A 27,440-nucleotide genomic window follows, 5' to 3' on the forward strand; every position below is an offset into this window, starting at 1 on the left:
GTGTAATACAAGTGTACTAATTTTATGATACTGACAACATATGTACCTATTAACAGTATAAGTGTCTTGGCTGGAGCTGTAAACTTATACTTAGTGTTTGCCTGAATAAAGAATAAAAGAATAAAGAATGTGCATTTTGGTTGAAATTTAGGTACAGTCTGTTTTCGCTTTGTTTCATTCGCGAATTTGTTTTACTTATTCCATCAATTTTATTTACTTCACACAAGTGAGTTAGGTACTGTGATTGACTAAATGAAACAATAATAACCAACAATGTTTTAAATAAATACGCTATAAAGCTTCTAAAACTTCTGTACAGAAAACGACTTTTTCTGCTGATACTAGTACAGTCAGCAGCAGAAGTTGCTAAGCGGGCGAGGTGTTCAAAATGATCTTGACGCGACTTTATTGTTTTGAGAATAAGAGCGTGTCAATTTTGAACACCTCGCCCGCTTAGCAACTTCTGCTGACTGTACTTAGAGGTGAACTTACTAGTAACATAGTCCTTAAACCACGCGTTGACAGTAGGAGCGTGTCGCTTCATCCACTCGATCCTAAGTTTTGCGGTATCCATCATCTTCTGAAGCGTCTGGGATACTGGAAGTAGCTTGTCTTTGTGTTGCAGAGCGAACGATTTCAACTGTAAGAGGAATCCATTTTTAAATCTTAGCTTTTTAACTCCATTTTCACCCCTGAAAAATCCGAATCTACAATCTTAGAAGTACTACTCTTTAGGAGTACCTACCAAATGATGCCGGTACAGGAACAAGTAGTACCGTAAAACTACCCAAGTATGGCTTAATACTACAACGTTCCAGAGTTTCGATATGTAATTGTGTATCTATTCTATACCATCGTCTTTTTTCGGTTCTTATTTTGCCCTAGAACTGTACATTCAAATATTTAAAAATATTTGAGTGACTTTGTTACCATAGTTGGGAGACTTTGCATTATATTTGGGTGTTTTACGGTACATTATACAAGGATGTCCAAAAATGGTACCGCTAGGTTTCGGTACAGATTAAAAGAGAAGGACCGGCGTTTATATTCAAAAAATCAGATATGTTTTGATTACTCCCCGTCGAATGCTGGTCACCTTTACGGTGACGCTACCAGGCTTTGTAATTGCTAAGGGTGGAATCACATCTATCAGCATCGAGCCGCATTTTATATATGAGAAATTGCTCGTTAGTATGAAGATGCGTACGCATGCTTTTAGCTTTTCGATGCGTACGCATCTTCATACTAACGAGCGATTTCTCATATATAAAATATGGCGGCTCGATGCTGATAGATGTGATTCCAACCTTAGTCTCATCAGTGTTCGCTTGGTTTGTCTCAAATGTTATAAAACTTATAAAATTAGTTTAAAAAAAGTTATTTACCTTATTAAGTTCATCTTCACTGGTGATGAATCCGAAGGCGCCGTTCAGTATACCAGGGAACGTGAACTCATCCATACTGGTGAACTTGTTGTAGATCGCGTCGAAGTTCTTCATTAAGAAGTCTTGGGCGATACTGGTTCCTACTGTTGGTTCGACGCCCCATACTGTGGACGCGTATTGATTGGGGAGGTCGTTTAGGCTTCTTTCCAGGAGTCTGTGGTAATTAGGGTGAATTATTAGTTCGGTCGATTAGCAAATTTAATATGAAGCGTTTAAATAAGTATAAGATTTATATTTAAGTATGATACCGATAAACTAGAATGACTAGAATGGGTACCGGTAGTTTCGGTACGTGTATGTATGATAATGGTGTTTGTGGTAGCCGGATTTCAAGTGATACCTGTATTTACAGTATCACGGTACCGGTACGTGTGGTACTGCGGTGATTTTCGGTATTATCATTCGGTATCAGTCTCTATGGGGCTGATATCAATTGTGATACCGTACAATAATCGGTACCGGCTTCATGTTTGGTACCATTGTGGTACCGGTATTTATGGTAACAAAGTAGCATAGGTATTTATGTTACCATGTGTGGTACCAGTATTTATAGTACCATATATGGTACCGGAATTTATGGTACCAAAGACTTACAAAGTAATCAAAGCCGGATCCCTAGTAGACGGCAGGTTGTTAAAAATGAGTGTCTTCACATTAGGGTCGGTGGCGTTTTGGAAGGCGTCCCAGAAGAACTCGAAGGCGCATCGGCCGCCCTTATTAACCGCCATATTATCGCCAATTGTATACCAGCGAGCGGAAGTAGACCGGTATACTTTATCTATAGGATGTTAGCAATCAACCGCACTGAAGAGTCTGATAAATATGATATCAGCAGTCTTTATGGTGCTAATATCAAGTGTAATACCGGTAAAAAATCGGTACCGGAACTTACGGTACAGGTCGAAAGTGTGATGCCGATACGAGTACGTTACGAGTTTATCTGACTGACTGTATCTGAATTTATGGTACTGGGACTTTGGTCCCTGTATTTATGTGGTGTCAAGTGTGGTACCTGTATTTCTGGAACCAGATTACTTACAATGTGATTAAAGCGGGATCCCTAGTAGACGGTAGGTTGTTAATAATGAGTGTCTTCACATTAGGGTCGGTGGCGTTTTGGAAGGCGTCCCAGAAGAACTCGAAGGCGCGTCGGCCGCCCTAATTAACCGCCAATAGTATACCAGCGAGCGGAAGTAGACCGGTATACTTTATCTATAGGTACATATATGTTAGCAATCAACCGCACTGAGGAGTCTGATAAATATGATATCAGCAGTCTTTATGGTGCTAATATCAAGTGTAATACCGGTAAACAATCGGTACCGGAACTTACGGTACCGGTCGAAAGTGTGATCCCGATTTGTATGGTACCGGGTCCATGTTTGATACGAGTGTATCTGAATTTATGGTACCGGGACTTTGGTACCTGTATTTATGTGGTGTCAAGTGTGGTACCTGTATTTCTGGAACCAGATTACTTACAATGTGATCAAAGCGGGATCCCTAGTAGACGGCAGGTTGTTAATAATGAGTGTCTTCACATTAGGGTCGGTGGCGTTTTGGAAGGCGTCCCAGAAGAACTCGAAGGCGCGCCGCCCGCCCTTCTTGATCGCCATGTTGTACACCAGCGAGCGCAGGTACACGGGTATGCTGAAAGTAGAACAATACAATAGAGCAGGGGTCACCAAATGGCGGACCGCGGTCCGGATCCGGACCGCGGACCTATACAATTTTAATACTTATATAGTAAAATCAAGTAGAAACGGACCGCTATGGTCACATTATTTTAAAAAATCGGACCCCTGAAGAAACTAATTGGTGACCCCTGCAATAGAGTGTACTGTAAATCACTACTCCTTATAAAACAAAGTCCTCCGCCGCGTCTGTCTGTTTGTGTGTTTGTTTGTACGTTCGCGATAAAGTAAAAAACCGGCCAAGTGCGAGTCAGACTCGCGCACGTAGGGTTCCGTACCATTTGTTGTATGGGAGCCCCACTCAAATATTTATTATATTCTGTTTTTAGTATTTGTTGTTATAGCGGCAACAGAAATACATCATCCCAAAAGTTGAAAATTTCAACTGTCTATCTATACTATCATCTCTCTCTATACTATCGGTTCTCGAGTTACAGCCTGGTGACAGACAGACGGACAGCGGAGTGTTAGTAATGGGTCCCGTTTTAACCCTTTGGGTACGGAACCCTAAAAATTACTGAACGGATTTTCTTGCGGTTTTCACTTTTCACCTATCAATAGAGTGATTCTTGAGGAAGGTTTATGTGTATAATTTGTTAATCCGTGCGAAGCCGACCTTGGGTCGCTAGTAAATAATACGTACGAGTTGTTACTAAGGTCTTCCTGTGTCGACCAGTTGGTGAACTCGTCTTGGGCCCACTTGAGGCACCCAGGGGCCTCTAGGCCCAAGACGAGTTCACCTCTTAGAGAACCTCATGAGGGAGTGAGGTCTACCTCACACTCCCTCATGAGGTTCTCTAACAGGAACATGACAATACGTACGAGTTGTTACTAAGGTCTCCCTGTGTCGACCAGTTGGTGAACTCCTCTTGTGCCCACTTGAGGCAACGAGGGGCCTCTACCTCACACTCCCACATGAGGTTCTCTAAGAGGAACATGACAATACGTACGAGTTGTTACTAAGGTCTCCCTGTGTTAACCACTTGGTGAACTCCTCTTGTGCCCACTTGAGGCACCGAGGGGCCTCTACCTCACACTCCCACATGAGGTTCTCTAAGAGGAACATGACAATACGTACGAGTTGTTACTAAGGTCTCCCTGTGTCGACCAGTTGGTGAACTCCTCTTGTGCCCACTTGAGGCACCGAGGGGCCTCTACCTCACACTCCCACATGAGGTTCTCTAAGAGGAACATGACAATACGTACGAGTTGTTACTAAGGTCTGCCTGTGTCGACCAGTTGGTGAACTCCTCAAGTGCCCACTTGAGGCACCGAGGGGCCTCTACCTCACACTCCCACATGAGGTTCTCTAAGAGGAACATGACAATACGTACGAGTTGTTACTAAGGTCTCCCTGTGTTAACCACTTGGTGAACTCCTCTTGTGCCCACTTGAGGCACCGAGGGGCCTCTACTTCACACTCCCACATGAGGTTCTCTAAGAGGAACATGACAATACGTACGAGTTGTTACTAAGGTCTCCCTGTGTCGACCACTTGGTGAACTCCTCTTGTGCCCACTTGAGGCACCGAGGGGCCTCTACCTCACACTCCCACATGAGGTTCTCTAAGAGGAACATGACAATACGTACGAGTTGTTACTAAGGTCTCCCTGTGTCGACCAGTTGGTGAACTCCTCTTGTGCCCACTTGAGGCACCGAGGGGCCTCTACCTCACACTCCCACATGAGGTTCTCTAAGAGGAACATGACAATACGTACGAGTTGTTACTAAGGTCTCCCTGTGTCGACCAGTTGGTGAACTCCTCTTGTGCCCACTTGAGGCACCGAGGGGCCTCTATCTCACACTCCCACATGAGGTTCTCTAAGAGGAACATGACAATACGTACGAGTTGTTACTAAGGTCTCCCTGTGTCGACCAGTTGGTGAACTCCTCTTGTGCCCACTTGAGGCACCGAGGGGCCTCTACCTCTCACTCCCACATGAGGTTCTCTAACAGGAACATGACAATACGTACGAGTTGTTACTAAGGTCTCCCTGTGTCGACCAGTTGGTGAACTCCTCTTGTGCCCACTTGAGGCAACGAGGGGCCTCTACCTCACACTCCCTCATGAGGTTCTCTAAGAGGAACATGACAATACGTACGAGTTGTTACTAAGGTCTCCCTGTGTTAACCACTTGGTGAACTCCTCTTGTGCCCACTTGAGGCACCGAGGGGCCTCTACCTCACACTCCCACATGAGGTTCTCTAAGAGGAACATGACAATACGTACGAGTTGTTACTAAGGTCTCCCTGTGTCGACCAGTTGGTGAACTCCTCTTGTGCCCACTTGAGGCACCGAGGGGCCTCTACCTCACACTCCCACATGAGGTTCTCTAAGAGGAACATGACAATACGTACGAGTTGTTACTAAGGTCTCCCTGTGTTGACCAGTTGGTGAACTCCTCTTGTGCCCACTTGAGGCACCGAGGGGCCTCTATCTCACACTCCCACATGAGGTTCTCTAAGAGGAACATGACAATACGTACGAGTTGTTACTAAGGTCTCCCTGTGTCGACCAGTTGGTGAACTCCTCTTGTGCCCACTTGAGGCACCGAGGGGCCTCTACCTCTCACTCCCACATGAGGTTCTCTAACAGGAACATGACAATACGTACGAGTTGTTACTAAGGTCTCCCTGTGTCGACCAGTTGGTGAACTCCTCTTGTGCCCACTTGAGGCAACGAGGGGCCTCTACCTCACATTCCCACATCACGAGGTTTTCTATCAGGAACGCTTCGTTGTCATCCTTGGGTTTACTCAGGCCGAAATTGAGGCGTTCGAGTTGCTTTTGGAGCAAGATTTTCATGTAGTCCTGTTAAAAATACTAAATTGAATTCAATAGAACTAAGCTTGAAGTTAACAAAATCTAGAAGGGGAGAGCAAAATATGACCTTATAGGGACCGTGCGCGTTGGAGGGTATGCCATCGTGTGGCCTGAATCGGAAACATATGTGCACATGTACATTGCCAAAGCAAGTGCTACCATCTACCGTTCTCGTCGGTACGTTTCCTTGTGCATAGTAGGTTCTGCCATCTTGTGGGCTACATCGGAAGCATAAAGGACACATTTACACCTCGCACCGTAAATCTGACGGCTCATATGCTGCCCCCTATAGTTCATGCACGGGGCCTATATGACATCACAGATTCTACAGGGAACCCTTATCGAAAATTGTTGATACTTTCAAGAGAATATACCTCTATATGTAGGAATTAATGGCTAATTTCGAGAGATTTTGCAGACAAAGCATATGTCATGGATGAATAACATTTTTCTCAGACGTGTAAGTCTTGTAACAGTCATTAAAGACTTGTAACAGTCTAAACTCGCGAAAATATTGTTATAATCCATAAATAGTTGTTGTTATTTTTGAAATAAAGGATGATATGTCGTGATGAATGAGGAAATGGATAATACCGATCTCACGACTCTGGGACACCGACTAATCATTCTACAAACTATCTACTCTACTCTATAGTCTGTATCTTTAGGTATTTCAATATAAGTAAACAAACAATTTGCATATTTTCGGATAGATATAACATTTATTGGTTAAGCAACCAATTACAAAAACGCCTGGATCCGTTACCTGAGTTTAACCTACATTATTTGATCGTGTAATGTTTTCATGTAACCTCAACTGGCTTAAGGAGCCATTTGAGGGTAGATTTTGTTTACTTTTATTTAAATACCTAAAGATACAGAGTATAGCTACATTCCAAGTATATCCTATGGCCTATTTCCATCTAATCTAAACCAACTCTGTACAGACTTTCAAGTGACAAGGAAGGAAATGCTAATATAATATAAGATCATATTTTAATAAAAATTAGACTCAAGTTTAATTTTTAACAAGCAGAAACGTCTGCGAACGATGCTATTAAGCTTAGAATAAATTTAAAAGTGGAAAAATTACTGTCTTGGGTGAGACTTGAACTCCAGAGGCCGTGAGTTCAAGTCTCACCCAAGACAGTAATTTTTCCACTTTTAAATTTATTAGCTTAAAAATTAGACTCACCTGAAAATACACATATCCGGAAGTGCTCCTAATATTATACTTAATAAATCCCATATTATTCAGCAGCAACTCCCACACAACCTTCGAGTCTTCGCCCTCGATGACGCAAGTTGTCAGCCCTAGCGCCTGGCTATAGTTCACGTGTGAAAACTTGGCCAAGTTGAAGGCGTCGTCGATGAGCTGGGCTTTCGTGATTGGTGATTTGAAGTGTCCGGATTTCAGGGCTGCGCTTAGGAGTTCCCAGTTTTTGGTGTCGTAGTTCACTCGGTAGTAGCCTGAGGGAGAAAGGAGTAATAAAAAACCCGCTTTGAAATGTTTGATTTTACACAAAAGTGTACTAAGACACGTCGGGTATTTTTGTCAGCTTTTATTAATAATACAGTAACTTTATACATTTCGCGTTTGCGTTAAATCCGGTAGTTCTGATTTTTGCAGACGTGTTTATGATGTTGGCCCAATGAATAATACAAGTTTGTGACTTCGAGCGCCGAACGCAACTTTGTCAAATATCGAAAAACCCGCGAAAATTTCCGTTTTCTTTTAGAATTGGGCGATTATAACCCTAAAGGATTAGTTTTTGATAGTGCCTTCTCAGGACGTTTTTAAAGTGGACTAAATTTGCTACAATACGAGACCAGAATTGTCTCTGTACATCTAGTAGTTTCCGAAATAAAGCCTTTCAAAATTTATAATTTTTTGAAATTGTATTCGTAGGGTAAGTAAGTGCAGTGAGTATGCACTTTTGTCTCAGGTGATGCAGCTTGGCACGATTGTTCCTAAGGTCAAACAAAGCTGATTTGGCCAGGTAGCTTGAGATCGTACCGTGCCTACCCCCCAAAAAGGGAGGCGCAAGGGTCGGATCACCAGGTCCAATCTATGCTATATTTCTTCCTGCTCTTAGCAACTAGGGTAAGTAATATATCATTTTCATATAATGTAGGGATGTGTGTGTGTGATCTAATTTTACATAACAATTAGGTAAAGATGACCATGACTGTAACCACACTTAAAGCAAATAAATATTTCATTTTAATGTAGGGATTCCTTATTCTATAAAGTATCACTTCAAAGCAGGCAGTCATACATTTTTTTGGAAAAATATGTAGCGGATTGAGTGACGATTTCCATAGAAATGTAATTATGGCCAAAGTCAAAGGTTAAAAATGTAAAAAAAAACACTTAACTTGGCGTTTTAAAAGTATAAATATAATTTTCTCGTCCTTAAATTATATGAAAATTATATATAACTTGCCCTAGTTGCTAAGAGCAGGAAGAAATATAGCATAGATTGCACCTGGGGAGCCGACCCTTTGCCCCCCCTTTTTGGGGGGTATGCACGGTACGATCTCGTGTCTACCGGCTAAAATCAGCTTTGTTTGACCTTAGAAACAATTGTGCCAAGCGGCATCGCCTGAGACAAAAGTGCATACTCACTGCACATACTTAGCCTACGAATACAAGTTCGAAAAAAATTATAAATTTTGAAAGGCTTTATCTCGGAAACTAATAATTGTACAGAGACAATTCTAGTCTCGTACTGTAGCCAATCTAGTCCACTTTAAAAATGCCCTGAGAAGGCACTATCAAAAACTAGTTCTTTAGGGTATAATCGCCCAAATCTAAAAGAAAACCGAAGTTATCGCGGGTTTTTCGATATTTGACAAAGTTGCGTTCGGCGCTCGAAGTCACAAACTTGTATTATTCATTGGGCCAACATCATAAATAAGTCTGCAAAAAATCAGAACTACCGGATTTGACGGAAAAGAGCCAGGTTACAAAATTTTACAAAGTTCCTGGATTATAAGTGTTAAAAACATTTTGTTTATTAATAATAATTTAAGTCAAATGTGTCAAATGCAATATCAATATCATATTTTTTTGGCCTAGTTTATTCTAAATAGAAAAGTCAAATGCCAGTTAACATGCATACAGCAGATTTTCTTGCCGCTCCCATATTAGGATACCCTCCTCCAATTTAGGAGGGATTTAAACCTTCTTGGGCAGAGGTGTAGGGTTAGAGCCGGCGTACCTTTATTTGACGTTCATAAGCGCTTTGTAATATAGACTTGAAAAATAAACTATCCTCATCTTTACCCACGGAACTGCAGCTGACGTTCACAAGGTTTCATGACACTAATTTCCGATGCATTCTACGAGTTTTGGCCATGAGAATGAATGGCAAACGAATGTTAACACATTCAATACCACTAAGTGCTACGGGTTACGCTCGTAGCGCGTAGCCACGGTTTCGTCGTATGTAGCGCGTAGTCGCTACGAACAGTGTACCCGACAGTCGGGTTCTTGGTGTTGAATGTGTTAAACAGCTTACCAATGGCATCAACATTGACATAGAGCGCTTGCGTGCGATCGACGGGCAGGTGGGCGATGACGGAGCGCTCCTTCAGCCACAGTTCTGGCTTGGCTGACTGTGGCTTGGCCGACTGATTGCCTTGGCTTGGCAAAGTGTAGCTGATGGGGATGTGCCAGAGCTGGTCGATCATGGCTTGGTAGGGGTCGTCGGAGCTTGTGAATAGTTTCTGTAAAAAAACAAATGGTTTTTACGATCATAATTTTTCAGTGTATTGGCGTTGTAACTAAGAATATATCATCAACTGCAAAGCCGAACCTTATGTTTACTTAAAAGTGTTGTGCTGTCAGTAGGGCGTGAGTAGCATACTCTGAGGAGTCTGAGGCCACTCGCATACTTACTACTACAGTTTTGCAAAATGCGGGAACCCTCCAACAACGTGGAAAGATTCTCGGAATTTTGAAAATTTCCTTTATAACTTGTGAAATTTTCGAAAATCTCCGACAACTTTTACAAGTTTCTGGAACTTACACATCTGTACTATACCTTTATCTACTTACTTGGCTAGCGCGATGACTCATAATAATAAGTCTTGGCCTTCAACACAAGAGCACGCTATTTTGCTCGGACCTGCTCGGATCCACGCCCACTTTTGCCGACGCTGAGCTCACATAATCGCTCCTTGAGAAACACAGTGTCATTAAGCGAAAAACGTGTTTTTTGGGTACAGAGATTTAAAAATTTCGAAATCTTCAAACGTCTAAAAATGCCGTACTAGTGATAGAAGTAAGGTTTTTTTGCTATGTTTTGTTAGATTTTTAACTAAGCTTGTTAGCCATTAGAGCAAATTGTGTTTGTTTTGTTTAATATCTAAGATAATTCAATTAAAAGAAAATTGTAATGTCACTTTTCCGTTTATTTTTGTTTAATGTCACTTGACGTCTTCGCAATATTGATTCAATTTCTGGAAAAGTGACACTATATCCAGTTATTTGAAATAACTTAACCTTTATTTCAATGAAAAAGCGCAAATAGCACCATTTTACATTGATGTCAATTAATATTTATTAAAGTAAGCGACTTTCAGTCTCAAAAATTAGCAAATTAGACAATTTTTTCTTTAAAGCTAGAATATTCTTAGCTTGTTTTGTTTGGCCAAATTTTTACGATCTAAAATTACCAAAGTAAATAAACAAAGGGGAGGATAATAATTGAGGGATGGGATGTAAGGCCGCAGTACCGTCTTTACCATAAGGGCACACGGGGCCCGTGCCCAGGGCCCCCATCCTCAGGGGGCCCCGAAGGACAGACAGTAACAGTATATTTAATTACCCGTAATAAATAGAAGATCATAGCAGAAAAATGTTAGTTTACTAAATTAGCTTTCTTTACTTTCGAAAAGGGCCCCAAATTCTTATGTGCCCAGGGGTCCCAGCATAGTTTAAGACGGCCCTGTGTAAGGGGCCCAAATGCCATGTTACGGATCCCAAACCAGCCTCTCCTGCTCGTGGTCACCCTGTTGAATAACAAACGAGCCTCTGGCGATCCAACAACCCGCACTGGACCAGCATGGTGGGCTTATGGTCCAATCTCATTTGACATCTACGACTCCTCGGTACGGCGCTAAGTGCCCTGTAAAAGTGGTGCTAAGAATCCCCGGGCGGAAGATACCCACAAAAAGATTTTAATGGCCCATGCAAGAAAAAAGAACTCCAACACCTATAAAGGCCGCCCTTTGATTAACGAAGAGCGTCTCACTGATCTGAAACACGGCGTAAAAGAAATTAATGGGGTTGTCAGAAGTTCGACGAGAAGAATGGGCGTACGCAGCATTTTTTAAGGGGTGGGGCAGAAGTAGGGGAGGCTGGGTACGTTGTAACAGGGTACGGTTGAAACGGAAATTCTTAGCTTATGGTCAGAGACCAGGGTGGGGAAACTGCCCCACCTTGCCCCACCGTGGGTACGCCTATGACGAGAAGGCGTGAATCGTTTACCATTTTGGAACAGCCTGCGGACAATATGGAGTAGGCTTTGTCGTTACAAAGAAGTGGAAGGACAACATTGTCGGATTATCAAATTACTCCGACAAGGTGGCTGTGTTGACGTTAAGTATATCCCAAAGCCAAAGTCATATAGACCAGGTACATTAAGCCCAATCAAAACCTAGGCATCGACATCATCACATTGTGATGATAAGATTGAAGAATATTACCAGATTATTACCCCCTAAATAAATCTAACGACGAAAAGCAGGAAACATGAACCATTGTTCTTGGTGATTTCAATGCTAAAGTCAGATCAAGCACAGATTGGATAATGCCGACATAGTTGGACCACATATGGCCTTGGCAGCAGAAACGACCGTAGTTCTCGGCCTATTCCATTTGCCTTTCGTCAAAACTTGAGCGTAACTAATTCCTTCTTTCTCAAAAAACCTCAAAGTCGCTGGATCTGGAAGTGAAGTCCTGGCGGAATATGACACACGAAATTGACTACTTATATATTTTCGTCTGACAAAAGTTTAATTAGGGATTTATTTAGGTAGGTATTACGTACAATCAATCGGTGACACCTTGCAAGAAGATACCACAAATACACATTCAGAAATTCAAATTCAAAATAACAACATTATAAATACATAGTTTAGAAACAGCCAGTAGCAAAATTAAAAGTAGGAAAAACAATAAAAAACTCACAAGCGACACATTACATTATTGAATGTATATAGAACTAGCTCTTCTGATGGGGGTACGAACAAGGTACGAATTCTTCGTCATCATCAGTATTAACTTTACTACCTACTAAAAGAGTAGTATTAACTTTATTAAAATAGCTTTAAACTTTGTTGTCTTGAATTGCATTGAGACATTTTCTACTGTAACGGGAATCTTACACATACCAACCTATTTCCACAGTTAGTTCAATAGGGCTCCTAATGTGGCTATATCTATCTAATTATAAATAGTCGTCTAGTAGGTATCCATAATACAAGCCCATTATGAACCTTATTGAACAAATACAACACAGTGACATTAAACAACGAGTGACATTCATTAACCACACCGTTATAAGCGTTCTGTACCCGTTGTAGTGGCTTTAAGCTTAAAATGTCATTTTTCATTTAAGTACGCCAAGTGTCGCTAGGGTAAACTAAGCTAGCAAATTGACACTACACAGATAATGACGATTGACCTGCTAAAACTCCTGTCAGCTTCTTAAAATCACAATGTCACTTAAAGTAAAAGAACAGAACGTTTTTATTTTTAGTCAGCATTATGGCTTCGAGTTTTAAGCAAAACCGTCATTATAGATATAATGTCACTTTACTTATCTCAAAACGTTAAAAAATGCAAAAGTACAAGTGTCCTTAAAGGGAAAAGTACAATATTGCTTTAAATTGAGTTTTGATTTTGATACCATATTATAAGTTCAAAGTGACATAGTACGTATAGATACACTATTTCTTATGAAAATTGACGTACTTACCATTGAATATCATAGATAACCGTCACTAACCAAAAAATTACAACTTACTTCCCTTTAATGACATTGTTCCCATGAGGCAGGCGCCTATTCCCTCTATTCGCCATAACGACATTAGCGCCCTCTGGTGGTTCTAATAGAGCTAGGGCGATAGGTGTCTTCGTATTGCGTGCGTTACGATTATATGAGCTAGATGGCGTTTTTAACTCAAAAACCCCATTTTTTGGATAATGACGTTATGTTTCTCAAGGAGCGATATATTCGCTTTATATAATATAAATCTCGAGCGTTTTTACGTTTGCAGTTTTGCACCCTAAGAAATCTCTCCCAGCTAAAAGGTGGTTTAATAACTTACCTGTTCAAACATAACATCGCCGTTCTCATAGTTCCTGTTGACATTAACCACTGGATATCCGGCTTGGCGGGTCCACGAGTTCATGAAGTCCACGACCGACAGCTGTCCCAGGTTCGAGTCCGACTCGGTCACAACCTACCTGTTCAAACATGACATCGCCGTTCTCATAGTTCCTGTTGACATTAACAACCGGATATCCGGCCTGGCACCCACGAGTTCATGAAGTCCACGACCGACTGTCCTAGGTTCGAGTCCGACTCGGTTACAACCTACCTGTTCAGACATGACATCGCCGTTCTCATAGTTCCTGTTGACATTAACAACCGGATATCCGGCCTGGCGGGTCCACGAGTTCATGAAGTCCACGACCGACAGCTATCCCAGGTTCGAGTCCGACTCAGTCATAACCTACCTGTTCAAACATGACATCGCCGTTCTCATAGTTCCTGTTGACATTAACCACTGGATATCCGGCCTGGCGGGTCCACGAGTTCATGAAGTCCACGACCGACAGCTGTCCTAGGTTCGAGTCCGAGTCGGTTACAACCTACCTGTTCAAACATGACATTGCCGTTCTCATAGTTCCTGTTGACATTAACAACCGGATATCCGGCCTGGCGGGTCCACGAGTTCATGAAGTCCACGACCGACAGCTATCCCAGGTTCGAGTCCGACTCGGTCACAACCTACCTGTTCAAACATGACATCGCCGTTCTCATAGTTCCTGTTGACTTTAACAACCGGATATCCGGCCTGGCGGGTCCACGAGTTCATGAAGCCCACGACCGACTGTCCTAGGTTCGAGCCCGACTCGGTCACAACCTACCTGTTCAAACATGACATCGCCGTTCTCATAGTTCCTGTTGGCATTAACCACCGGATATCCGGCCTGGCGGGTCCACGAGTTCATGAAGTCCACGACCGACAGCTGTCCCAGGTTCGAGTCCGACTCGGTCACAACCTACCTGTTCAAACATGACATCGCCGTTCTCATAGTTCCTGTTGACATTAACCACCGGATATCCGGCCTGGCGGGTCCACGAGTTCATGAAGTCCACGACCGACAGCTGTCCCAGGTTCGAGTCCGACTTTACCGCCGTTGACATCGCTGCCCAGAGGTCGTTCTCTTCCGCGTTTGAGTAAGTCCTGAATAATGGAAATACTGAATTATTTAATCATCAAATAATAAATACTGCAATAAGGCCTATGATTTGGTGCCTCATTCATGGTTGGGGAGGGTCTTAGAGCTGTATAAAGTTGATGCAGCTTTGAGAGCCTTCCTAAGCGCGTGTATGAGGCAGTGGACCACAGTCCTTCGTCAACCAGGAGGCGGGGATGACCCCCCTGACCCGCAGGATTTTATAAGGATTGAGCGAGGAATATTTCAGGGCGACAGTCTGAGTCCCCTATGGTTCTGCCTAGCTCTCAATCCCCTCAGTACCCTGCTGAAGGATTTGGGACTAGGTTGCCGGCTTCGGAGAGAGGGTGAAGTCATTTCTCACCTTCTGTACATGGATGACCTCAAATTATTTGCACCAAATAGCCAAGACTTGTTGGAGCTACTGAAAACCACCGAAGTCTTCAGTAGTGCCATCCACATGGAGTTTGGTGTCGATAAATGTGCGGTTATGCATGTACAGCGGGGGAGGGTTGTAAATTCAACAAATTTACAACTTTCTGAGACAATGTCTTTCAGATCTATCTCTGAATCAGAAACCTATAAATACCTTGGTATGTCACAGTCGTTGGGTATTGAGGACGAGGGTATTAGACGGTCGGTGAAGGAGCGCTTTTTCAGTCGGCTCACAAAAGTCCTTAACAGTCTTTTGTCAGGAGGCAACAAAGTGCGCGCCTTCAACGCCTGGGTAATGCCCCTACTCACATACTCCTTTGGCATACTAAGGTGGACTCAGACCGAGCTGGACGCCCTGGATCGGAGGGTCCGGTAACTGCTCACCACACATCGCATGCTACACCCACGCTCGTCAGTTATGAGATTGTACATCCCACGGAAGTGTGGAGGCCGAGGCTTCCTAAACGCCAAGGATCTCCACAACCGCGAGGTGTACAATCTCAGGAATTATTTCCTTAACAACGAGTGTGGGATGCATCGTGATGTGGTGGCAGTAGACAGGAACCTCACGCCGCTCTCCTTGGCAAACGAGAACTGGCGCAAACCTATGGTACTAAGTACTGCGGATCGCAGGGCGGCATGGGAGAGTAAGGTGCTACACGGGTGGTTCTACAAGGCCCTCACGGGACCCGATGTGGACCTGCTCGCGTCGGTGAACTGGTTACGATTCGGGGACCTCTTCGGAGAAACCGAGGGTTTAGCCTGTGCAATTGCGGACGAAGTGATGATGACGAACAACTATCGGAAATATATCCTGAAGGACGGTACGGTCGACATTTGTCGGGCATGCCGCCGTCCCGGAGAGTCACTCAGGCATATCATTTCCGGTTGTTCTCATCTTCCTAACGGCGAGTACTTGCACAGACATAATCTCGTAGCCAGAATTATTCACCAGCAACTTGCTCTTCTATATGGCCTTGTGGACCGCGAAGTACCATACTACAAGTACTTACCTGCGCCTGTTCTCGAGAATGGTCATGCCACGCTCTATTGGGATCGATCTATCATCACAGGACTATTGTAGCCAATAAGCCTGACATTGTGATAATAGATCGATCGCAACGTCGGGCCGTGCTCGTTGACATCACCATCCCCCATGATGAGAATCACGTGAAGGCCGAGAAGGACAAGTCCAGTAAGTACCTAGACTTGGCTCACGAGATAATCGCCATGTGGGATGTTGATTCGACGATCATTGTCCCGATAGTCGTTTCAGTGAACGGTCTAATAGCGAAGAGTCTCGACCAACACCTTGAGAGACTCTCGCTAGGTGGTTGGATCAAGGGTCAGATGCAGAAGGCGGTGATCTTGGACACGGCGCGGATAGTCCGCCGGTTCCTCTCTCTGCAGCCCTGACCACCGGTAGCTTGGGCCCTGCCCCGCTGCTGGCGGCACCCTAGGTTAGGTTTTTTTATAATGTGTTTATATGTATTTTTTATCGTTTTGTAAGTGTTTTTATGTTTTACTTTTATATATTATAAAAACCCTAACTTAAGACGAAAAATAAATAAAGAGAAACTGTAATAAATGTCATATATGAAAGTGACCAATAAAAAAAAAAAAATATATATATTCACCGGACTATGTGTTTCAGATGTTGTGCATAAATTGTTTTCCATCGTATTTTCTCAGAAACGATCGTATTTGTCATGCTAGTTCAGTCGATGACAGTACTTTTTGTACTGAGACTGACTGAAATAGCAAGACACATTCGTAATTTTCCGTGAATATACGATGGAATATAATTATGCACTATCTGGTAAAGGGATCATTCGACACGAGAGGTATAGTTTCGAATCGATATCATTTATAATATTATTAGTACAAACGGCTCATAGTCGATTCCACCAATATGTTGTTCAGCATTCGTAATAGACTGCCCCTTTCAAATACAAGATCTCACCGAATTTCATATTAGTTTATAAATAAATTTTAATAGTGTCTTACCATTGATTTAAATAGATCAGCAGTCCTTTATGAAACAGCTCCTCTGACACCGTGTGGTTCAACATTCGAATCAAATTAGCCCCCTTCGTATACGAGATCTCGTCGAATTTCTGCGAGATCTCGGAGGCGTCGATGACCTTCCTGGAGACGGGGGAGGTGTTCTTGAGGGAGTCTGAGCGGAGGAGGTCCATCTTGTCGATGGAGAAGGATTCGAACATGTTCCATTCGGGTTCGATCTGTAAAGTTAAAAGTTTAGAAACATTATTTGAACTACCTACGGCTCTTTTTTCTAAAGACCCCCTTATTCTTCTGTACAAAGTTGTGTATGTAAACTCAAGCCAATAAAATGAGTAGAAATGATTTTAAATTAAATGATTTGGTATTATTGTAAAATTGTAAATGAATATTTGTAAATTGTAAATAGGCATGATTTATTTAGATAACAATGTAACATTCAGACACACTTGTATTATTGATTATGAATAAATGAAATGACTTTCTTTTTAAATTCGCATTTATAACTCTTGAATGTAACGTAAGATGTGCAAAATCTTCCAAAGATATTCACTAATTATTGACAAGTTTTTCTGGATTTTGTGTCAAAGTTGTAAGACAATTAACGATCAAGTTGCCGAGCTATGGCCATCTATGGCCTACGTTACCCACATAAACACTCACACGGTCGACACAAACTGAACTATAGTACAATAGAAAAGAAGTTAATAATAATAATAATAACGCGTCAGACGCGTTTTTTACTAAATTTTCCTTTTATATGCGATCAAATATGTTTTTACTGGCTTTTATTACATTTTAGTTGATTTTTTTTTTGTGGAAATGTTACCTTCACAATAATGCGACACTTCGCAAAAGGATACGTGACCGCAAAAAATGTAACTGTACGAAACTAGCCGACAAACAATGGTTGAATGACAAAGGAAAATGATTACACGAAGTAAAGCGCGTTCACAAGCGTCTACCACAGCCAACGCACGCCCACCACCCTCGCCCGTCTCGTCCGTCTCCTCACAATCATCGGGCGATGAATTCGCCACTGCGCCCGATACCAGCGAGTCGAGCGACGAGTGCGGGCCGCCGCCGCCGCCGCCACGACCACCAGCGCGACGCGGGCGGCCACCGCTGCCGGCACGCTTGGGGCCTGCGGGACATCTTGCTCCGCCCACGGCTCCCGCTGCCGGTGGTGTAGTGCGTCGCATGAGATGGTCTCAAACCATGAATGAGAACGTCATGCGCGCCTACTATGGGGCTACAGAGGGGGGAACCGACTTATGCGCGTACCGTGTCCGAATGCTTCCACTGTTTCAGACCCTCGAACCAACCATCGACGTGACTGCGCAACGGCTATCGGATCAGGTGCGAGTCATCCAGCGGCTAAAGCGGTTGGATGACTCGACACTTGATCGGCTTCGCCTGGAGGCTCTCTCTGCTCGCGCAGCCTCCACCTCGGTGCGAGACCCGCCCGCCACATCGCCGGATCCGGTGCCGGCACCCGACCAGGCACCGGAGGCGCCGCGGGTAGATCTCTGTGCCGACGAGGAGGAGTTCGCGCAGAGTGTGAGTAGTACAGCCAATGAGCAACTGAGGAGGACTTTGGATGAGGCGATTACGCAGTATCGCTCCACACCCAATACTAGGCCACGATTACCACGTTTGCCTATGAATAGACACAATCTAGCGCTAATGGGAGCCCTAAACGCTTTACTAGAGCCATATTTGCGGACTAGTAAAGATTTAGATGATACGCACGCGATCATGTATTGCGGAGCCATCGCGGCGTGCCGTGTTGCACGAGTCAAGTTTCCGGACTCTGAACGTGCACCTAGGACCGCCGGGGGTGCCCCCGCATGGCAAATACGGATCGAGCGACGTATCAGCTCTTTTAGGACTCTTATCGCAAAGCTGATCTGCTTCAGGGGGGGCAACAATCGCCCCCGAGTAATGCGCTTTGTAAACCAGGCATTCGCGGGGACGGATATTAGGCCCCGCGACTACATGGCCAACATTACGGAGCGCATCGACTTTCTAAAGCAGAAAGTCTATGCATGGGCAAACCGTATTCGCCGCTACAGAGAGCGTGTGGACCGATTCCAGCAGAACCGTCTTTTCCAGAGTGACCAAAGGAAGATGTACCGAAAGTGGGAGGAAACCAACCCTCGTGCGTCCGACTCGCAGCCACCGGATGCTACTGTCATGAATGACTTCTGGCGTAGCATCTGGTCAGTGCCTGTCGGACACACCGAGGGGAGTTGGATGAGTGTTGTCGAGCGTGAGTGCGAGTCCATCGAACCTATGGGGGCAGTCACCATCAGCCCCGATGACGTAAGTTGTGCCATTCGCACGGCCCAGAACTGGAAAAGTCCTGGGCCGGATGGATTGCACAACTTCTGGCTAAAATGGTTCCGATGCTCACACTCCTGCTTGGCAGCACAATTTCAACAAGCCCTCGAGCTTGGTTCTCCCCCACCTTCCTTAACAACTGGTGTCACCTTCCTGCTCTATAAGTCCGGTAGTACCACGGAAGCGAAGAACTACAGACCCATCACATGCTTGCCTACACTCTACAAGCTCCTTACATCCATTTTGAGAGCAAAAATCAACGCGCACATTGTCGCAAACAATATTTTGGCCTCTGCTCAAAATGGATGTAGGGTTGGGTCCCGTGGTACTAAAGAGCTCCTCCTCATAGACATGACCATCTGCCAACAAATCCGGAGGAACAGGGGGGCCCTCTCAGCAGCCTGGATTGACTACAAGAAGGCCTATGATTCGGTGCCTCACTCATGGCTGGAGAGGGTCTTAGAGCTGTATAAAGTTGATACAGCTTTAAGAGCCTTTCTAAGCGCATGTATGAGGCAATGGACCACAGTCCTTCGTCAACCAGGAGGCGGGGATGAGAGCCCTGGCCCGCAGGATTTTATAAGGATTGAGCGAGGAATATTTCAGGGTGATAGCCTGAGTCCTCTGTGGTTCTGCCTAGCTCTGAATCCTCTCAGTACCTTGCTGAAGGATTTAGAACTAGGTTGCCGGCTTCGGAGAGGGGGTGAAGTCATTTCTCACCTTCTGTACATGGATGATCTCAAATTATTTGCACCAAATAGCCAAGACTTGGTGGAGCTACTGAAAACTACCGAAGTCTTCAGTAATGCCATCAACATGGAGTTTGGTGTCGATAAATGTGCGGTTATGCATGTACAGCGGGGGAAAGTTGTAAATTCAACAAATTTACAACTTTCTGAGACAATGTCTTTCAGATCCATCTCTGAATCAGAAACCTATAAATACCTTGGCATGTCACAGTCGTTGGGTATTGAGGAAGAAGGTATTAGACGGTCGGTGAAGGAGCGCTTTTTCAGTCGGCTCACAAAAGTCCTTAACAGTCTTTTGTCAGGAGGCAACAAAGTGCGCGCCTTCAACGCCTGGGTAATGCCCCTACTCACATACTCCTTTGGCATACTAAGGTGGACTCAGACCGAGCTGGACGCCCTGGATCGGAGGGTCCGGTCACTGCTCACCACACATCGCATGCTACACCCACGCTCGTCAGTTATGAGATTGTACATCCCACGGAAGTGTGGAGGCCGAGGCTTCCTAAACGCCAAGGATCTCCACATCCGCGAGGTGTACAATCTCAGGAATTATTTCCTTAGCAACGAGTGTGGGATGCATCGTGATGTGGTGGCAGTAGACAGGAACCTCACGCCGCTCTCCTTGGCAAACGAGAACTGGCGCAAACCTGTGGTACTAAGTACTGCGGATCGCAAGGCGGCATGGGAGAGTAAGGTGCTACACGGGCGGTTCTACAAGGCCCTCACGGGACCCGATGTGGACCTGCTCGCGTCGGTGAACTGGTTACGATTCGGGGACCTCTTCGGAGAAACCGAGGGTTTTGCCTGTGCAATTGCGGACGAAGTGATGATGACGAACAACTATCGGAAATATATCCTGAAGGACGGTACGGTCGACATTTGTCGGGCATGCCGCCGTCCCGGAGAGTCACTCAGGCATATTATCTCCGGTTGTTCTCATCTTGCTAACGGCGAGTACTTGCACAGACATAACCTCGTAGCCAGAATTATTCACCAGCAGCTTGCCGTCCTATACGGCCTTGTGGACCGCGAAGTGCCGTACTACAAGTACTCACCTGCGCCAGTTCTCGAAAATGGTCGTGCCACGCTCTATTGGGATCGATCTATCATCACTGACAGGACTATTGTAGCCAATAAGCCTGACATCGTGCTGATAGATCGATCGCAGCGCCGGACCGTGCTCGTCGACGTCACCATCCCCCATGATGAGAATCTCGTGAAGGCCGAGAAGGACAAGTCCAGCAAGTACCTAGACTTAGCCCACGAGATAACCGCTATGTGGGATGTTGACTCGACGATCATTGTTCCTATAGTCGTGTCAGCGAACGGTCTCATAGCGAAGAGTCTCGACCAACACCTAGAGAGACTCTCGCTGGGTGGTTGGATCAAGGGTCAGATGCAGAAGGCGGTAATTTTGGACACGGCGCGTATAGTACGTCGATTCCTCACTCTGCGGCCCTGACCACCGGCAGCTTGGACCCTGCCCCGCTGCCGGCGGCACCCTAGGTTAGGTTTTTTATAATGTGTTTATATATTTTTGTTATGTTTTGTAAGTGTTTTTATATTTTACTTTTATACTCACATTGTAAAACCCTAACCTAAGACCCTAATTGAATAAAGAGAATAATAATAATAAAGCCTCTTTATTTCCATAATGAAGTACTTAATTAACATGCATAACATAATTATTAAATTTATACATTGATTATTAAATTGTCGTCCAACCATGATTAATTAACTTAAGAGCGCTCTTACAAGAAAAGTCGAAATAATGCAAAATTGATGATACTAGTCGACGAAATTCAGGACTTTGCGCTCATTATTAGAAACAATGAGTACTTGTTCCAGTAAAAGCGTCTTCTTATCTTTATAAATATCGTTGTAAATATTAGAAAAAGGACTTATTAAATTAGTAATGATTTTTGTTCTGATGGTCGTTTCCGAAAAACCCCGTGAAGCACTGAATGGCGAGCTCTTATTTGGAAATGTTGAGAATTTTACTCTGCTAAACCTGGCTATTTTGTATTACTAATACCCTGTACTTTAGGCATATCAAACTATATTTTTCCTACATACCTTTGAGAAAGAGAAAATCAAAGTAAAACGAACTCGATTTTCTCTCCGAAACAAGTGTCAATTCCTACGAAAATCTACTTAATATCGAAGTCATTTTCATACTCAAGCAATCTGCAACGTTTGCTTATACTGTTGGTATACATTAGTGTTTATGAAATTCTACTATAATTTTTTGGCAATTTTTTGAAAACTGCTCTATATTACCGATGACGCGCGCTGCGCCAGCTCAGTGCCGCGGCAGAGCTTGTAGAGGCAGGACGTGTGTCGGTCGGCTCCGCACATTTTCAACGGCTACGACGAGGTTTTTTATCATTGTGTGCGGCGGGCGCCGTGTAAAACGCTATACTGTGTGCGTGTAAACCGCAACGAGAGACTTTGATCCTAGCACTGTTTTTATAGTATTATAATTTATAATGGTACAGTTTAATAAACTACCGGACAGGATTAAAAATATTTGAAACGACCTGACATTCTATATGTATTTATTTGACTCAAGATAGTACTCAGGGTCTGATGATGGAGCCGGAAGGTGGTCACCGGTACCAATCAACCATGCAACTAAACCACTTCGTGTTTGGGCTCGTTTGATTCGTCTCAACAAGATCTTTGGCACAAGATAATACTCAGGGTCTGATGATGGAGCCGGAAGGTGGTCACCGGTACCAATCAACCATGCAACTAAACCACTTCGTGTTTAGGCTCGTTTGATTCGTCTCAACAAGATCTTTGACACAAGATAGTACTCAGGGTCTGATGATGGAGCCGGCAGGTGGTCACCGGTACCAATCAACCATGCCACTAAACCACTTCGTGTTTAGGCTCGTTTTATTCGTTTCTATAAGATCTTTGACACAAGATAGTACTCAGGGTCTGATGTTGGACTTGTTGGAGCCGGAAGGTGGTCACCGGTACCAATCAACCATGCAACTAAACCACTTCGTGTTTAGGCTCGTTTGATTCGTCTCAACAAGACCTTGGACACAAGATAGTACTCAGGATCTGATGATGGAGCTGGAAGGTGGCCACGGGTACCAGTCTACCATGTAACTGAACCACTTCGTGTTTGGGCTCGTTTGATTTGTCGCAACAAGATCTTTGACACAAGGTAGTACTGAGGGTCTGATGATGGGTCCGGAAGGTGGTGACCGGTACCAATCAACCATGCAACTAAACCACTTCGTCTTTGGCTTCGTTCGATTCGTCGCAACAAGATTTTTGACACAAGTTAGTACTCAGGGTCTGATGATGGAGCTGGACTGTGGCCACGGGTACCAGTCTACCATGTAACTGAACCACTTCGTGTTTGGGCTCGTTTGATTTTTCGCAACAAGATCTTTGACACAAGGTAGTACTGAGGGTCTGATGATGGATCCGGAAGGTGGTCACCGGTACCAATCAACCATGCAACTAAACCACTTCGTGTTTGGCTTCGTTCGATTCGTCGCAACAAGATCTTTGACACAAGTTAGTACTCAGGGTCTGATGATGGAGCTGGACTGTGGCCACGGGTACCAGTCTACCATGTAACTGAACCACTTCGTGTTTGGGCTCGTTTGATTCGTCGCAATAAGATGTTTGACACAAGATACTACTCAGGGTCTGATGATGGAGCTGATGATGATAGACAGGTACCCGTCGCCACCTTCGCGCTCCATCATCAGACCCTGAGTACTACCTTGTGTCAAAGATCTTGTTGAGATGAATAAAACGTGCCTAAACACGAAATGGTTTAGTTGCATGGTTGATTGGTACCGGTGACCACCTTCCGGCTCCAACATCAGATCCTGAGTACTATTTTGTGTCAAAGATCTTGTTGAAACGAATAAAACGAGCCTAAACACGAAGTGGTTTAGTTGCATGGTTGATTGGTACCGGTGACCACCTTCCAGCTCCATCATCAGACTCTGAGTATCACCTAGTGTCAAAGATCTTGTTGAGACGAATCAAACGATCCTAAACACGATGTGGTTTAGTTGCATGGTTGATTGGTAATGGTACCTTCCAGCTCCATCATCAGACCCTGAGTACTGTCTTGTGTCAAAGATCTTGTTGAGACGAATCAAACGAGCCCAAACACGAAGTTGTTTAGTTACATGATAGACTGGTACCCGTGGCCACCTTCCAGCTCCATCATCAGACCCTGTGTATCTTCAGTGTCAAAGATCTTGTTGAGACGAATCAAACGAGCCTAATCATGTTACTACATGGTTGATTGGTATCCGTGACCACCTTAATCATCATCAGACCCTCAGTACCAGTTCGTTTTTAAACCCTCGTTGATACAAACTTTACAACCTATAGGTACCAAATGCAATGACGAAACATGTAAATAAGCGAGTAGGTACCTATAATTTCTTTCGAATAATATACCTTCATAAGTACGAGTATGGGGCTATTCATAAATTACGTCGTTTCAAATGGGAGGAGTGGGGGGGGGGTCTGGTCATCGGATGATGGTAACATGACGTAGGAGGAAACAGATTCATCCGAAGCTTGATTTTTGGATGATTTGAGGGGTGGGGGGGGGGGGGGGGGGGGGGTCAAAAATCGTCAAAAATAGATGACGTAATTTATGAACAGCCCCTATGTACATTTGCACTGCATTTAGTATTTTCGTACTTACCAAATAACAGTTTTAGAACTTTAAAAGTAAAGTACAGTTAGTGTTGTTATGGTTGATTTCAATATGCTTCGCGAAGGATCAAGAATGTTTAATCCATCATTGTAGTGCGAGTGTGGTAGAAGGGATCGGCGTACTGAGCTCGCACGGCCTGCCGCAGCGCGTAAAATACCTAAACTCGCTCAACGCCGAAATGTAATAGCGCTCTTAATATAAATTGTAGTTCCATGCAGAAATCAAGTTTCATTCTCTATATATCAATTACAGTATTCTATCACTAATTATGTTAAAGCTGTTATTAAAAATCTAAATTTATAAATATATTAACACATTAAATTATTAAAATTATTAATTGCAAGTTTTTCAATATGGACCCCTCAACGGGTAAAGGCCTCCTCCATTTTGCTCCACGCCTGTCTATCCTGTGCTTTTGTGATCCAGTCTTTGCCGGCTTTTCTTATAATTTCGTCAATCCATTTTTCTCTCGGTTTACCTCTTTTTCTTTTGTTTGCTGGTCCTTGCCAAGTAGTTATTCTCTGTGTCCATTTTTCTTTGTCCATGCGCGCTATATGGCCGGCCCATTTCCATTTAAGTTTTTTAGAGTGTTCCAAAGCATCTATTATTTTTGTGATATTTCTTATTTCAGTGTTTCTTTTTCTGTCTTTTAATCTTATATTAAGTACACTCCGTTCCATTGCTTTCTGACTTACTTGAATTTTATTTTTTATTTTTTTATTATATATCCAGGTTTGGGAGCCGTATGTTAGGCAGGGTAGTAAACAAGAGTCGATAACTTTTTTCTTGAGCTTCATAGGGAGCTTTGATTTTAGGGTTTCTTTATTGCTCCAAAATTTATTCCATGTAATGTTAACCCTTCTTTTGACCTCGTCTTCGATTCTTGTTGCGGAGAATGACACCTGTTGGCCTAAGTAAACATAGCTTTGAACGTATTCTAGTGTATTGTTGTTAACACTTATTGGTATTTTATGGTGGTTCGTCATTACTTGGGTCTTGGTAGTATTTAATTCTAAGCCGATCTCACTGCTTACTTCATTTAGGCCATTAATCATTTCTTCTAATTGAGATGCTGTTTCAGAAAAAAGTATGATGTCATCCGCAAAACGGAGATTACTGAGAAGTTTCCCATTTATATTTATTCCTTTTCTGTCCCAGTTCAGAGTTTTCATCACGCTTTGGAGGACTGCTATAAAGATTCTTGGTGATAGGGGGTCACCCTGTCTAACGCCTCTACGTATATTTATTTCAGAACCTTGTCTCTCTAATTTAACACGACTTTTGCTTTTGTAATAGATGTCTTTTATAAGATCTATGGTTTCCGATGGTACTTCACACTCATTTAGAGCCTTCCACATACTATTATGTGATATAGAGTCAAAGGCCTTGGCGTAATCAATAAATGCCAGGTAGAGTGGCATTTTGCGCTCTATATATTTCTCTATTATCAAATTTAGAGTGTACATGTGGTCTGTTGTGGAAAAGTTTTTCCTGAAACCAGCTTGTTCTGGAGGCTGAAATTTCTCTGTAAACATGGCTAAGCGGTTCTCAAGACATGAAGCAAAGAGTTTGTACATATTTGGCTGAAGACTTATTGGTCGATAATTTCCAATATTGGCCGGGTCTCCTTTTTTGTAAAGTAAGATTATATCGGATTTTGCCCATTCTTCTGGAATTGTTCTGCTGTCTAAAATTTTGTTAAATAAAGTTGTTATATGGGGTGCTAGTATGTGTTTGCCCAGTTTTATTGCTTCATTTGGTATTCCATCTGGCCCGTTACTTTTGTCGGATTTAAGGGATTCAATTTTTTTCATTACTTCATGTACTGAAAATCTAGCCAAAGAGGTAGAGTTTTGGTTAGTAGTTTCTATTTGTAGACGCGTTTCTTTTGCCGAATATAGGTTTTTGAAAAATGTAGTTGCCTTTTCTATTATTTCAGATCTTGAAAATATCTTTTTACCAGTTTTGTCGTCTTTTATGTTTGGTATCCATTGTTTGGTGGTATTAAGATTCTTGAGGCCTTTTTTTAAGCTACCTGTAGATTCGAGGTGTTTTTCGATTACTTTTATTCTTTGTTGTGTTCGTTCTTGTTTCATTAACTTATATATATTTTTGTATAGGTTCGTACGTTCTTCTTTTTCTTCCTTCGATAAGGATTTCTTGTGTGTTAAATGATTTCTTCTTGTAATAAGGCATTTTATATGATCAGGGATGTTTTCTCGTTTTGTTTGTGGTTTCTGTTGGATCGAATATATACTGGTAATTATTGTTTTCTTTATCTTGCTGTATAAAGACTCTACGTTTTCATTTTCTTCTATTTTCATTTCTTTTATGCTTCTATTTAATATTTCCGTGAATTGTTGTTTTTCTTCTGTCGTTTCAAGTTTAGTTTTATAATTTTTAAAAGTTGCTCTACTTTTCTTTCCAGATTGAATAAGTAGCGTACTTCTTAAGAGACGGTGGTCGCTGGGAAATGTTAGATTTGATATGATTTCTAGGTTTGTGATGTTTTCTTTTCTATTTGTTAATATATAATCGATTTGACTTTTCCTTTTCTTTGGCGAGAGCCATGTCCACATCGTTTTTTTGTTCTTTTTGAATAAACTATTAATAATGTAGAGTTTATTTTCCCAACAGAACTGGAGCAATCTTTCACCTCTTTTGTCTCTATTTCCGTAACAGTACTTTCCCAGTATACGTTCTTCGCCCGGTACTTGTTGTCCGACACGGGCATTAAAA

The 27,440-nt window shown here is 43.2% G+C and overlaps 1 protein-coding gene across 1 annotated transcript in view; it reads right to left on the reverse strand.

Annotated features, from left to right (window-relative positions):
* The window catches only part of LOC134792418 (aminopeptidase N-like), a 47,329-nt gene that overhangs the window by 727 nt on the left and 19,162 nt on the right, over positions 1 to 27,440 (reverse strand). The window contains exons 8-15 of the mRNA XM_063763716.1: positions 16,884 to 17,119; positions 14,269 to 14,449; positions 9,487 to 9,694; positions 7,158 to 7,432; positions 5,754 to 5,950; positions 2,928 to 3,095; positions 1,386 to 1,599; positions 493 to 640 (exon numbers count right to left, since the gene is read on the reverse strand). Coding sequence (XP_063619786.1) covers positions 493 to 640; positions 1,386 to 1,599; positions 2,928 to 3,095; positions 5,754 to 5,950; positions 7,158 to 7,432; positions 9,487 to 9,694; positions 14,269 to 14,449; positions 16,884 to 17,119 — 1,627 coding nt within the window. The remainder of the gene's footprint in view (positions 1 to 492; positions 641 to 1,385; positions 1,600 to 2,927; positions 3,096 to 5,753; positions 5,951 to 7,157; positions 7,433 to 9,486; positions 9,695 to 14,268; positions 14,450 to 16,883; positions 17,120 to 27,440) is intronic.

This window comes from Cydia splendana, chromosome 7 (assembly GCF_910591565.1).
Source record: "Cydia splendana chromosome 7, ilCydSple1.2, whole genome shotgun sequence".
NCBI lineage: Eukaryota > Metazoa > Arthropoda > Insecta > Lepidoptera > Tortricidae > Cydia > Cydia splendana.